We start from the raw sequence: 15813 nt of genomic DNA, 5'->3' as shown, positions 1-15813 counted from the left end.
GTTGGTTAAGTTAATTAATAACTCTTACTATAAGGATGACATGAAATATTGTTCAAATTTTAACATAATGAACAAATTCAATAATTTAAACAACATCCTGTAATATGTTCTTCAATTTGACATTTGGACTACCGATAATTGTATGATAGTAATAAAAGTTCATTGTTTTATCACCTAAAAAACCATAAACTTCACAGATTTTCAAGAGGATTATTGTAAATTTCTTCTCCTTGAGATATATTCTTTATCAATAATAGAAATAGTAAACTTTTGAACTTGTCGTATAGCTAAATATAAAATACCAGCAACATAACAATTGGAATTTCATTCATCTTTTTTGTGTTATTACAAAATAAACATATGATAATTACGTTAATATGTATTAAAATGGATTTATATTTTTTCCCATCTTTATTAGAATCGTCATTGTTTAAGCGTTGAGTCAATAAAAATTAAATTACTCACAATTGATTGATCACTGGGTGGCGATCAATGTCATGCGTGTCTAGTCCTTATTAGTGCAGATCGAATGCTGATCAGTATCGGGAGGTCGGTCGGGGCTCGGATAGCTCAGTGGTAACGTCTCTGACTGTGAAGCTGGGTGACTCGAGATCGAATCCGTCAGGGAGCACCAGTTCCCTTAAGATTACAGGTACACCTTGCTGACGAGTGTCAAGTAGCACGAAACCCGAGTCCAGGCTTTCCTGTTGACTACCTCCAACCACCATCTAAATCTCAATACATAGTGCCCACAGTGTCGAGTCACCTACACTGTTGGCCACATTGCAACATGATCGATAGCATTCGATCTGCACTAATAAGGACTAGACAAGCATGACATTGATCACCACCCAGTGATCAATCAATTGTGATTCCATCTCAGTCCTACAGGAGGTTAGTCACGACTCGGATAGCTCAGTGGTAACGTCTCTGACTGTGAAGCTGGGTGACACGAGATCGAATCCGCCAGGGAGCATCAGTTCCCTGAAGATTACAGGTACACCTTGCTGACGAGTGTCAAGTAGCACGAAACCCGAGTCCAGGCTTTCCTGTTGACTACCTCCAACCACCATCTAAATCTCAATACATAGTGCCCACAGTGTCGAGTCACCTACACTGTTGGCCACATTGCAACATGATCGATAGCATTCGATCTGCACTAATAAGGACTAGACAAGCATGACATTGATCACCACCCAGTGATCAATCAATTGTGATTCCATCTCAGTCCTACAGGAGGTTAGTCACGACTCGGATAGCTCAGTGGTAACGTCTCTGACTGTGAAGCTGGGTGACTCGAGATCGAATCCGTCAGGGAGCACCAGTTCCCTTAAGATTACAGGTACACCTTGCTGACGAGTGCCAAGTAGCACGAAACCCGGGTCCAGGGTTTCCTGTTGACTACCTCCAACCACCATCTAATTAAAAAGCATTCAGTTTTACTTTTATTATATACGGCTAACAGTACAAATACAATAAAGGTAATTCAGAGCTATAAAAAAACATAGAGGAAATCTTTAATGAAATTATTTGAAATTAATTCATGTTTAACTACTAACTACGCAGTATTTAATGAAACCTATAAAAAAATGTTTCTTTTAATAAAAGATACAATTCTTGGTTACAGTATCCTCTAATAATCGAAATGATTTTTATAATCCGTTCATATGACAATCAAACTAGATCAATTTATGAAATTATTTGCTACTGTACAGTATTCCATATATTTCATTCAAGGTTACTTAACAAACTATTTTAATAAATGTTAAAGGGTATTAAATTTGAAAGATTTGAATACCCTAGAGACTATAATATTGTATTCTCTAATCATTAAAATAAATTATTCATTACCAAAATGTTCTCATACAATACATATTTATGCAATTTAATTTCCCCGCTAATTTATATATTTAGTCGAATGATTTGAAAGGTTAAGTTAATTAGAAATGACTTTTTTGATAAAATCACCAAAAAAAAGCTTTTCGTAGCTAAAATAATTAAAAAAATTTTAAAACAAAACTGAAATTTAGCCAAATAGTCTAAAATATGTTATATATTAAATGCTCATTTCAGGTTAATACGATGATATACGATCACTAATTAGTATATAACTGTGATAAACTAATGTCTGACACAATAAGATAAAAAATCAAAAAGGTCATCAGAAATTAATAATACTTAGTTTTAATATAAAATTTGAGAGACTGTGAAAGATCTTTGCAAATATTAACTTGGATTGTTTCATTAGTTCCATAAATATCTTGACTATATGACTGAAAACATTTGATTGATTATTTCAGAGTTAAAGTTTCATTAAAAATTATAAACTCATAACATTTTATAATAAAACTTCTGTTAAACAATATATTATTTTGTTACTTTAACATTTAGCTGTAGAACGTGGTAATGACTGTCCAGAAAGTCAACCTTGGCCATGTCGAACACCTAGAATATGTTTATCTTTTGATTTTATATGTGACGGAGAACCAGATTGTCCAGATGAATATGATGAAGATCCTGAAATGTGTACGGCAAGTAAGTTAAATATACTAATTTTTAAGATTCTAAGAAGTTTAATTCTTACTAACTCTCATTATAAATGAACTCATATCGCCAGACAAAAATCAAATATGTATCGTATTTATAAAATTCATTACCATAAAAAGTGAAACATTTGATTTCTAAAGTTCGTATGTTATGTTTATGCTATATTTGAAACGATTACGAGTTCATCTAGTTTGTGAACGGAACAAAGACTTTGTGACCAAAGACCAATAAGCTAGCTATTCTGACGCATTCCAGCTCTGCTACCTAGAGAGTGAAGTCAAAGTTCAAAACGAGGAAATATATTCCGCAATCAACCAGAAACACGAGTAATCCCGACAGGTCTAGCCGGAAATACGCTGATTTATATATTGGTTTGTACACCCATTTTTGATTGATAATCAGAATAAATCATACAAGAATATCGTATGTGATATAGAATAAAATGTCATGGAGAAAAACGAAACAAATACTATACTGAGTGATTATCAAATTGAATCAAACGGAATTAATGTTGAATGAAAATCATAATGAGTAAATCAATCTAATTTTGAATTTTCATCTCGTCATAGCAGTTTACATTGTAGTGAATAAAATTGGCTTTTAAACAGTTGAGGCCATGAGTCAATTGAAGCTAGACCACCATGGAAAACCTGGAAGCACTGGACGACCAGTGGAGTTCAACCGGGTCAGTTGTGAGGTAGTAACTCACTGATGACGATCGTGGATGTGTCGCTCAATTTCGTGGATCAGTTGAAGTTAGACATTAACAGCGTTAGATGCCGGCTGAATGGTCTAGTTGGTTAGGCGCCTGACGCGAAACTGATAGGTCCTAAGTTCGAATCCCGCAAGGCGGGATAGTGCATGCTCGTTGCTGAGGAGTCCCACAATAGGACGAAACGGCCGTACTGTGCTTCCAGGTTTTCCATGGTGGTCTAGCTTCAATTGACTCATGATCTCAACTGGTCAAATTACTACAATCTCCACAAAAACCCTTCTGATACTAAAATTGGCTTTATTCAAATTTTATTTCAATCTAATCGGTTATATCTACTCTACTTATTTTCATGAATTATTGAACAGTTGAACCATATCAACAAAACTGAATGTTTAATTTGATGGCTTTCCAAATTCATTTTAATTGAAAATAAATTATACCATAATCATTTGAATTAGTATTATAATAACTATGGATTTTACCTATAACAATGAAACCAGATAGTGAAAGTGCTAGAAATGCTTCATAATGATTATTTAAAGTTTTGTCAAACAGTCAATGAAGCTTAATTATTTCATAAATTTTAACAGTTGTTTGTAGTTAACAAAAACATCCAAAAAACGTGTAAACATTGTATTATTGTTGGGTCACATAATTTTAGCTGTGCCATGTATAATTCCTATAAAATTATCCATAATAATCTGTATCAATGAAATGAACTGACGAGTTGTTTAAAGAATAGTCTTCATGCTGATGGTTTTCATTTACTACTTAGTGTAAATAAACGTATCAAATAGGACGAAACGCTCGTCCTGGATTCCACTGCTAGCCATTATCCATCTTTGCTTAAAAAGCTTGTGACTTAAGGCTATACCGATGCAATCCGCACAGGATCTACATATGCCAACATGAGACTGATCAACTGCAATACTAAATAACAATTGGAAGATACAAGTAAAACAATGCCAAGGGAATTTAATCATATTTCTTTTAAAATATATTTCATTTGCCAACATTACAGTTTTTTAGGACCAATTTTTATAAATTTTGTTATTCACTTTCTGATAGAGTTAAGGCCAGCACAAGAACATTTAGCTGGATTCATACATCGTTATCAAAACTGGCTAGTACCAAAGTTTTTAGGATATGGAACGCCGGAAGAATTAGCTGCCAAACTTGTTGGTAAGAGATATTATTTGATTGGATATGTTTATTTTAAGTTCACAGGGTTATGCTAAAAAGACAAAATTGTGTTAGAATTCAAAATCGAATTATTTGTAGTCATATCGATCATTAAAATATGATAAAAATCTTTATTATCTAGTCAGTCTTGTTTAATATGATTAGTTTTAACACAAGTTATTAATGTTTAGTGTAGATTTGTAGCATTTTCAAAATTTTGACCTAATCCCCTAAACCCTCTTCCTAGTTGAAATCAAGGTGAATACACTTACCATCGAATTCAGTAACTCTTTCATGAACACATAATCGTAAGTGATCATTCTAAAGAGTCATCTGAAGTTATATTTCATTTCATTCATTAAAAACCCATCATTTCATGCGTATTTTTCAATTTTCTTTAAGTGGCAGGAGTTCATTCTTGATTCACTACATTGAAAACTGTGACAGGTTTCGGGATATAAATCAAAATTGATTTTACTACCGTAAATCAACTTGTGTCGTAACCTGCATATTTTCATATTAGTTGTCTGTTTTTTAGTTAGGAAAATACTAATGTAAGAACGAAATACCCCTCAGTTCCTGTGATCATTTATTATGAAAACAATTCTGCCCCTTTGAAAAACCAGCTTACTGATAAACATATTTTTATATAAAATGTCTTTTCTATACTCGGCGCCCAATTCCTGTCAAACTATTTGACGACTATTCGTATAATAAACACATTGTTTTAAAGAATGACATCATTTATTGTATTATGTAACAATATAAAACTGATCAACATAATAATAGAAATGCCTTTTTGAAGAAGACATATTATTTAAGTGAAATTCTCTCGAAGCTGACATTTTAGAGTCACAGTTAAAACCGATAACATATTTGGAGAAAAAGGTGTTGTCAAAAAACCTCTATTTTATTCTAAAGAAAACTTTGTAAATATAGAACTGATACGTAAACTGTTTATTTAAACAGTTTTGTAAACGTTCAATGATTTGCAGTGAGTCACATTGATTTGATGCTCAATGCAATTGAGTTTCAACCAGTCAACTACAGGTATGACAAATTTTACATAGTAACATAAAATTATAAATTTCTTTTGGATTGTCTTACAAAAGATGACATCTATCTAAAAACCTTCAAATCCTAGCAATGACTAAAAACGTTTATAAGACAAAGTTTGTTTCATTTCAGTAGAAAGACTCATGGTTCTCAAGTTTCGTCCTAATATTTTTGAATGAGCATAATGAGTCATAAACACTCTATGATGGGTTATCAAACCATTTAGCATTTCTTCTAAGTGCTTACAAAACCAGACACAGTTGGATTCAATTTATGATGGTTAATTAATAGAACTCTATAATCTTTCATTAATTATTCATTTATTCCACTTATTAACCAGACAATCACTAAAGTCTAATCTTAACTAAAGTCTAGACATTATCTTGATTAGTGAGAGTAATAGTAATTAACTTTTCAAAAAATAGAAAACGGTTATTTCCATATGACTGATACTTATTCCTGCTTCGAATTTATGTGTATTCATTCTTTTTCTCATTATTACTTAGTCTGTATTCATATATTATTCTTTCTTTATCCTGGATTTTTTCTAGAACTATATTACTTCTATTAATAACTGCTTCTAATTAATTTTCACATTAAATCAAATAGAATTATTTTGCATTTCATTTTATACTTCTTCATAATTCATTATGAATTAAGATTACAGTTGATTGCCTGGTTAAGATAGGAATATACTAATGAAACTGCTGTATGAAATAACAATGATTATGAATGAGAGATTATTATATTTGTATAGATTACACTTCTAGATACATAATGATAACTATACGTACTGTTTAAGTATTATGATGAAGATTAAGTGAATTTATAAGTCCCAGTGCTACATAATGAATATATTCTACTCTTAAAGAATACTAAAATATTTTGCTTTAATGATGAGTTTTATTATTTTAATAAAAAGTTATACTTTGTTTTATGATGTACTCATTCTTGAATGTAAATAATAGTAACTAAAGAGTTTAGGTAAAAAGTGTTTAACTGTATTATTTATTCATTATCATTATACTATGTGAACACAATATCTTTGGAATATAAATAAAATACCAACACATACATACATTGGAGGCAAACAGTTGCATATATCGTCTTGTTAGTTAGAATATTGGACAGCTGTTTGGTCCTAATATGGGACACCTTAACAGTGCTTCCAGGTTATTAGTGCTTGTCTACCTCACATTGACCCGTAATTACGATTGTGAAAATACGACAAAATTTACAAATCCTTCATACTGATAACAATCATGTGCTCACTAGTGACTAGCTTCGAGATGTAACTCATAGAGTTCTAGTTAGATGTCGTGACCAGTCGAGTGTAATTCGAAGCAAACGTGAGATAGTTATATACTGCGGCGAATGAATGAAGAGTTGCTCAAGATCATGGGTTGATTAAAGTTAAACATCAACACCGTTGACTGTCACCTCAGTGATCTGGAGCTTAAGACATAGCAATGAGTCCCGCATGCGGGCTCGTGGATGTGTACTGTTGAAAAGTCCCGGACTAGAACTAAACGGCTATTCTGTTCTTGCAGGTATTCAATGGTGGTTCAGTTTAGATCAGCTCGTGTTTTAAACTAAGAATGTAGATGCCGTCAATAAACCTTATGATACTATTAAGAACATGTTTACAAAAGTGTAAAATGTCCCTTTTATTTAAATAAAACTTATAAAGAAACTTATCCCTTAAATTACTTCATCCAATTGACTACAAATTGTGTAGTACAAATGAATCAGTGATTGGCTAACCACATTTCATTTCATATCCAATCAACATTTAAAAAAAGGAAGAAACGAAGACCATAAATAAAAATCACAAAATTTTCGGGTTGTTTTTTAATTTTTTTAAAAAAAACTTTTTACTCTGGAAAATATTTTTTTAAATTTAATTTATTGTCGCAAAATTAAAACAGCATATCGTCTGCTTTTAATGTTCCCGCTGCTTCCAATATATATATATATATATATATATATATATATATATATATATATATATACATTATTATTAGTCACTACACCAAAATTGAAATTTACAAGTTGGTATCATGGATATTCATATATAGTCTTAACTACTTAATAAATGTAACATAATTAAATCATGAAGAAATTTCATTTGCATTAAACAAATTTAACTCATTTTATATAAAACATTTTTAAACATTAAAACAACAATACAAACTACATATTTATACCAGTTTGTCGCCAGTTAAAACTTCTATAATTTTATAATCTACTTAATTGTAACAATATAAGTATAACCGGTAATATTATTTCAATTGAGATTTTTATAATAAAAGATGTAAAAAGAAAGGAAGAGAGAAAGGAAGAAAGAAAGAAAAAGAAAACAATAGAACCAGAAAGCCAACATTATATTGACTATACAAAGCAAAAAGAGAAACATTATAATGATGTTAGTTTATTATTTGTACGAAATGTTTTGAGATATGATCATGAAAATGAAACTATGAGATTTTTGAAATTCTTTAATATATGAAGTTGTTTAACATCTTTATGTTCATGGAGTATTTCTTAGATAGGTAATGATAGTGATAAATGAAAAAAAAATATACATTAAAAGAAAATAATATTTATTTGTAAATAAGAAGTTTTGTCTAAATTTGATCGAATAGTTTCATAGTATTTAGGCGCCAAGTTAATGTGATGTATTTGTAAAATCTTAACGAATGAATTTGAAGTAAATCCAACGTTTCGCCTATCAATCTGGTCTAAACTTTTTCAAGGAAATTTAATCAAACATCAAAATTATAGAATATAAATTGCTACATGGTTCTTCGGTTCACTGTATACTGAATATTTCATGCAATCAAGGTTAACAATGTTTAAAGTATGTATTTGCATTAGTGTGTAAAAAAAATATGGTGTGAAACGAAAAGTGTTAACATAATATATTGTGTGGATACATAAGGGAGAAAAAAGTTCATTCACTATATATCGTCTTTGGTCGGTAAACATTAAGAAAACATACAATTTTTATAAATGATGTGAATCGAAAATGTCACAGCATGCATAAAATGAAGATAAATAAACAAGACAAAGGAATAAATTCAAAGAACATGAATGTCAGAAGGGTTTTTGTGGATATTATAATAATTTCAATGGTTGAGATCATGAGTCAATTGAAGCTAGACCACCGTGGAAAACCTAGAGGCACAGAATGTAACTGAAAGTTTGCTTCATTTTAATGTTCTACTTGATTGTTTAACATATTTACACAAGATAACTCATTACAATCGTCGAATGCAATTTCTGTTATTCAGAAAATACAAGATAGTTAAAATGGAATAAAGAGTTCAGGTTTTATTAGTTGCCATGGGATAGCTAGTTGTCTTCCATCTATCTCATAAATACTGTTTGGACTTGCCAATATATGTAAGGCCTCTGCTGTTAGTCTCTTTTTAAGAATTAAAGCCTTTTTGAAGGGTTCTTGAGACATTGAAATCAATTGTATGGCCCGATTGTATCGAGTGTAATGCTATCGCTGATTTGTTCTCGAGTTTCCTTACCTAAACTGAAGAGTAAAAAATGTTCTTTAAGCTTAGATTGTGTTCCTTCACCCTCAAATTCAGTTGCTTTGATGTATCACCTACATACGTTGTACTACAGTCACTACATTTGATTTTTTAAACACAATTCTGGTGTTCCTCCTTGTGTATTGTATCTTTGATTCTTACTAGTTTTGATCATAGAGTATGGTTTGTTCGAAAGAATAATCTTATATTTTGAAAAGTTAGAATCCTTTTGATCTCGTTTGAAATGCATTTACGATATCGGATCAGCACTGTGTTAATCCAATCTTCACATATATATAACTGACACACAGTACAAGTAAATGTTGGTCAAACAAAAAATTTCTTTTCAGAGTAACTGACTACTTTAATTTTTTTGTTGTATATTTACAAACAATAAATGAAAGTAAATCTTGGCAATAATGTGATTACGTTTTGAAGAAAACCTTCAACAGCTAAAAAAAGATGGTTAAACAAACGAACAATTAAAATATCTAATGAAGATAGTAAAAGTTTATTCTAGTGCCCTACTTCACCACTACTAGTGCAAAAACGTCGGGTGGCAAAATATGATCAAAGAAGTTTTTTATGTGGTTTAAAGTCAAAATTTATAAACATACTTTATATAGAGTTAAAAAGAAATATTTCATATCAAAACGATAATTATACTTGATCCCAGCATTCGTTATGGTAGTGTGGTATATGCAACCGACGTAGACAGATATAAGTAGTATGTATCACCAAACTAAATTGGAATGTTTGGCGGCAGATAGTTAAGGAGATCAGAAAGAAGAGAACGAGAACAGAGAGTGATTGGTGTAAAAACGAAGGAATAATCAAGTTTCAGACAATTGATTAACATTTTACAAATGAAGTATTTACTATTTAGTTCTTAGATTTTATTGAGGGATTCTGTAATTTTGTATTCAAATACATTTGATTATCTCCACTTGTATTCTTGTTCACTTAGGTCGGACGGTTCAGATTATTCAGTATGGATATTTATTTATTTCTGTTCAAGAAACTGGTGCTTTTAATTATTGTTGTAATGAAAACACTCATTCTTTTTCCTTAATCGAATACCAGAAATGATCTTAAAAAAACTCTTAATTGACTGATTAACTTCTTTATTAAATACGACTAGTGTAATGTATTCTGAAAAAACCTTTGGTGGAAATATATGAATTCAGTTTGCAGAACATGTCATTGTTATCCATGTAAATATACCATACTTTCTTTGACATTTCATTATACGAATAGACTATACTGTCAAATGCTTCTATATCCACATGCTGTTTTAAATATTTAATGTAAATACATCACTCATTACAGAATAGAAAGAAAAAAAATGCTTAAAAATGAAATGAAAAATAATTTTAAAAAATTACTGACTTATGAAATCAGTCCATTAAATTTAATGAACGTTTCTCATTAATTAAATGAATAAATTTTAAATGTTTAATTTTTAAAACCCTAAATGAATAATGACAGTTTTTATATAAAGAAGAAAAACAAACATCTTTTTTTGCAGTTTAATAGCAAATGATGATTGTAGTTGGGAAGAAACTAATTCACAGTTGTTTATTGATTTTCATTTTTCAATAATTTTAAATTTGTTATTATAACTATGTGATCACTATCCAGATTCAATCTTTAATCAGTATCAGAAAGGGTTTTGCGAAGATTGTAATAATTTAACCAGTTGAGATCATGAGTCAATTGAAGCTAGACCACCATGGAAAACCTGGAAGCACAGAACGGCCGTTTCGTCCTATTGTGGGACTCCTCAGAAGCGTGCATCCACGATAATAAGTAGTATTAACGATAAATAAGTTGAAGTTAGATAGTAACACCGTTGGATGCCGGCCCAGTGGTCTAGTGGTTAGGCGCTCGCTTGTGAGACTGATAGATCCTGGGTTCAAATCTCGAAAGGCGTGTTCGTGAATGCGCACTGATGAGGAGTCCCACAACAGGACGAAACGGCCATCCAGTGCTTTCAGGTTTTCCATGGTGGTCTAGCTTCAATTGACTCATGATCTCAACTGTTCAATCTGTAATTACAAAATAATCTTGTCTATTTATTTATTTAATCCAATAGCTTTTGTTTGTTTTTTGTTTTTTTATTTTTCTTATATATAAATTAGAAAGTAAAACGGTATCAGATTATGCAAGAGCAGCAAAATTAAATGAGACACAATTAAAAAATTTAATTAAATTAATGGAAGGTGTAAAATCTGGTAAAGAAATGGAATTATTTTTATTGGGTATGCCATTAGGTGCATGGAGTGAATTATATACATTATTTCATCGTATTTATATTAGTGGATTTTTAGATAATTTAGAACCAGCTGAAAATTTTCAATCATTAAATCGACAACAAAAAGAAGAATTTTGGAGAAATCATATTTATCAACAAGTTAAACGGTTTCTTGATTAATATTTATTTTATTGAGAATAGAAAAACATAAATATTTTTTGCTTACAAAATGATTTTACTATCATAATATACATGAACTTAAATATCTATGTTAACTATATGTTCATTAATAATAATAATAATAATGATATTTGCAATAAGTTTGATTGATTAAAATAAACAATACACAAAAAAAGAAATGTATTATACATTGAGTTCTGTTGTTAATTTATGCAGAAATGTATGTAGATCAGTGATACATTATTTAGTTATTATAATATAATAAATCACTAGTTATTTACCTGTGAACTAAATGAACATAATAAATTGATTTATTTTTCGCATGAATTGTTAAAAGAACTAAGTAAATTAATGGATGATGTACTTACTTACTTACTTACGCCTGTTAGTCCCATTGGAGTATAGGCCGCCGACCAGCATTCTACAACCCACTCTATCCATCAAATTCTTGTCCATTTCTCTCATGTCTATTTCCATTTCCCGGCGTAATGTGTTCTTTGGTCCTCCTCTCTTCTCCTCCTTTGACATTGAGGATTCCATATGAGGGCTTGTCTTGTGACGCATTTGGGTGATTTCCTCAATGTGTGTCCTATCCACTTCCAACGCTTCTTCCTGATTTCTTCCTCCACTGGGATCAGGTTTGTTCTCTCCCATAGTAGTAGGTTGTTGGTAATAGTGTCTGACCAACGGATCTGAAGTATTTTGTGTCGACAGCTATTATTAAACACATGTATCGTCTGGATGATGGCTTTCGTTGTTCTCCAGGTTTCTGCCCCATACAGTAGAATTGTCTTGACATTTGTATTGAAAGTTCTGAGTTTAGTGTTGATTGACAGATGTTTTGAGTTCCATATGTTCTTCAGTTGTAGATATGGTGCTATTTCTTTACCGATCCTCGCCTCCACATCTGCATCACATCCACCGTGTTCATCAATGATGCTGCCCAAATATGTAAACGTTTTTACATCTTCTAAATCTTCTCCATCAATTGTGATTGGATTGTTGCATACTGTGTTGTATCGGAGAATCTTGGTTTTGTGTTTGTGTATGTTGAGACGTACTGGTGGTGAGGCTGCTGCTACACTGATCGTTTTCTCCTGCATTTGTTGTTGCGTTTGGGATAGCAATGTACAGTTTGATAAATAGCAGATTATAATTTTAATGGTTGAATTCATGATTCGATCTAAAATAGACTACCATTAAAAACCTGGAAATACTGGATGGCCGTTTCGTCCTAATATTGGACTCTTCAGAAGTGAACATCCATGATCCTACATGCAGGACTCTAGCTTAGATTGACTCATGAATTCAATCAATAAAATTACAACAATCTCCACAAACCCTCATTCTAAAAATAACAGATTAATTACATTTCTTTGTTAATTGAATGTGTTTTCTAAACGGCCAATAAAGTCTAAAATAAGTAATAATATTATGAAATTGTTCATCAAATATTCATACATAATACTAGTGAATTCCATATTTTACAACATCTTTGCTTTTCATAATACTGACCAGCGTCAAAAACACTTATTAATATGTTATATGATCACAAATTAATTATAATCTAATTAAATTCATTGTAATCAATTATAGAATCATTTATTGTTCACAAAGCTTAAGCATAAAACAAATGTTCTGAAGTTAGAAAGTAAATTCATAAACAGTTGATAAAATTTTAGTTTAATATGATTTCACTCATTGCATTAACGTAGTTTATTCTTTAGATTGTTTCAATTTATAACAGAATACTTAATTATCAGCATGAGATAGTGGACTGGTTAAAGGTAGACATTAACACTGCTGGATGACGGCTTAAGGGTCTACAGGTTAAGCGTTTGTGGACGAGACCGAAGTTCCTTACTTCGAATTATGAGTGTGGAATGGTGAATGCCCACCTCTGAAGAGCCACACACTAGGACAAAACGGTTTTCCAATGCTTCCAGGTTTTCAATGGTGGTCTAACGTGGGTTGGTCCATAATCTTAATCAAAGATCTCAATCATAATATTTAATGTAAATGCATTCTTATTCTTATTAGTCAGTGAACCTTATCAGTCGACTAGTAAATACCTACCTACTGCTAAGCTAAATTTGCCACATATGTTACCTTTAGTCTTCTTTGAATGTAAGATTTTTTAATCTAATTGATTTCATTTTATGTCAGTTTTGAAAATTATAATAAGGAAGATAATTTATCAGTAATCGACAACGAAATCCTTGGAATAAATATGTATAAATTTGAGACACTTCATGTCATTTGTAAAAGCAGCAATGCTGATTATGGTAATGTCTAAACATTGTATACACTTGAGAAGAATATAATAAAATCAAGTGGAAAATAAATGAAAAAATATAAAGTAAGCAATTTGAAAGGAGGCAATTATGTGGAACGATGACTGATTTTTGCGAATTAGAATCTCAGTATTAAATTGTAACTATAGAAAGAATTTATTATTTGATTCTGTATGTCTAAACATAACTCGCACCAACGTCCAATGTTTTGTGAACTAATGCTGTCTTGCTTAAGTTGTATTAGACCTTTCTAATATTTAACTATGCCACCACACCCCGTTTCCGTAACCGGGAGTTTTTTATGGGTACTCGACCACCTATTATTTATCCATCCTATCTAATTTGAAAAATCATGTTTTTGATATGTGGAACGAATATAATTGCAGTCGGATCTCGGTACCTATTTCTATATTCATATGCTTGATAAAGAGTAAATATATCTACACCAAGTTTTCATAACTCCGTATGTATGGAAATTTAAGAGATCTTTAAAAGAAAACATGGAAGAATAGACGCGCCTATTGACAGTGAAATGTTGATTGTCAAGTTATCAGGATAATTAAGAATGGAGCTTGTGACGATTTTATGTTAAGTTGGTTATCTAGACATTGGAAAAACTTAGAGCTACTCTATAGAAACTTCACGTAACCTGATTTTTGACATCTTTATAAAAGATGAATGAAATTGGTGCTTGTTATCACTTGTAAAAGACTTTAAACATAGTGATTTTAATAAGCGAATGCATGATCACAATTAGGAACTAAACTAAACACTTCAATGAAGAGAAATCTAACCGTAACAAAGCAATCGTATTTATGTAAAATAAATGGTATGATGAATATTTCTAATGTGTTATTACATAGTTGTATAGTGTGTGAACTTCATTAGGTACAATTCACATCAGTTAGATAAATGAATATATCAACAGATTGACTCGAAAGTATAGAACGTTTAAGAGACACAAGGTCAAAAATACTACCACAAAATGAAAAAAATATGTTCGTTTATCTGTTTAAATAAATTTATGTCATTGTAAATAAGAGTGTAGATTGTTTGATATTACTTACTTACTTACTTACACCTGTTACTCCTCGTGAAGGAGCATAGGTCGCTCACCAGCATTCTCCATCCAACCCTGTCCTGGGCAATCCTTTCCAGCTCCTTCCAGTTGTAATTCATCCTTTTCATATCTGCTTCTATTATCCGACGTAATGTGTTCTTTGGCCTTCCTCTTTTCCGCTTCCCTTCAGGATTCCAAGTTAGAGCTTGCCTCGTGATGCAGTTTGACGATTTGCGCAATGTATGTCCTATCCATTTACATCGTCTTTTCCTAATTTCCTCTTCAGCTGGAAGTTGGTTTGTTCTCTCCCACAGAAGGCTATTGCTGATGGTATCCGGCCAATGGATGTTGAGTATCTTGCGTAGACAGCTATTTATAAATACTTGTACTTTCTTGATTGTGGTTGTTGTAGTTCTCCAAGTTTCAGCTCCATACAGTAGAATTGCCTTGACGTTCGTATTGAAGATTTTCACTTTGATATTGGTTGAAAGTTGTTTTGAGTTCCATATGTTCTTCAATTGTAGGAATGCGGCCCTTGCTTTGCCAATCCTCGCCTTTACGTCTGCATCTGAACCTCCATGTCTATCGACGATGCTTCCCAGATATGTGAAGGATTCTACATCTTCCAGAGTTTCGCCATCAAGTGTGATTGGATTGCTGTTCTCCGCTTTGAATTTGAGGACCTTGGTTTTCCCTTTGTGTATGCTGAGGCCTACTGATGCAGAGACTGCTGCTACATTGGCTGTCTTTATCTGAATCTGTTCACGTGTACGTGATAGGAGGGCTAGGTCATCTGCGAAGTCCAGATCGTCTAATTGGTTCTGAGCTGTCCATTGTATTCCGTGTTTTCCTTCAGATGTCGAGGTCTTCATAATCCAGTCGACCACCAGAAGAAAGAGGAAGGGAGAGAGTAAACAGCCTTGGCTGACTCCGGTCCTTACTTGGAATGCATCTGTCAGCTGTCCTCCATGCACTACTTT

General features: G+C 31.8%; 1 protein-coding gene across 1 annotated transcript in view; it reads left to right on the top strand.

Moving 5' to 3' along the window:
• MS3_00004160 (uncharacterized protein) overlaps window positions 1-11655 on the top strand; it is a 48593-nt gene extending 36938 nt beyond the window's left edge. The window contains exons 3-5 of the mRNA XM_035732376.2: window positions 2392-2535; window positions 4331-4444; window positions 11187-11655. Coding sequence (XP_035587392.1) covers window positions 2392-2535; window positions 4331-4444; window positions 11187-11479 — 551 coding nt within the window. The 3' untranslated portion in view covers window positions 11480-11655. The remainder of the gene's footprint in view (window positions 1-2391; window positions 2536-4330; window positions 4445-11186) is intronic.
• The last annotated feature ends 4158 nt before the right edge of the window (window positions 11656-15813 follow it).

Source organism: Schistosoma haematobium, chromosome ZW, assembly GCF_000699445.3.
Source record: "Schistosoma haematobium chromosome ZW, whole genome shotgun sequence".
Taxonomy (NCBI): domain Eukaryota; kingdom Metazoa; phylum Platyhelminthes; class Trematoda; order Strigeidida; family Schistosomatidae; genus Schistosoma; species Schistosoma haematobium.
Note: the sequence above shows the minus strand (reverse complement) of the source record. Positions and strands in the feature narration are given on the sequence as shown.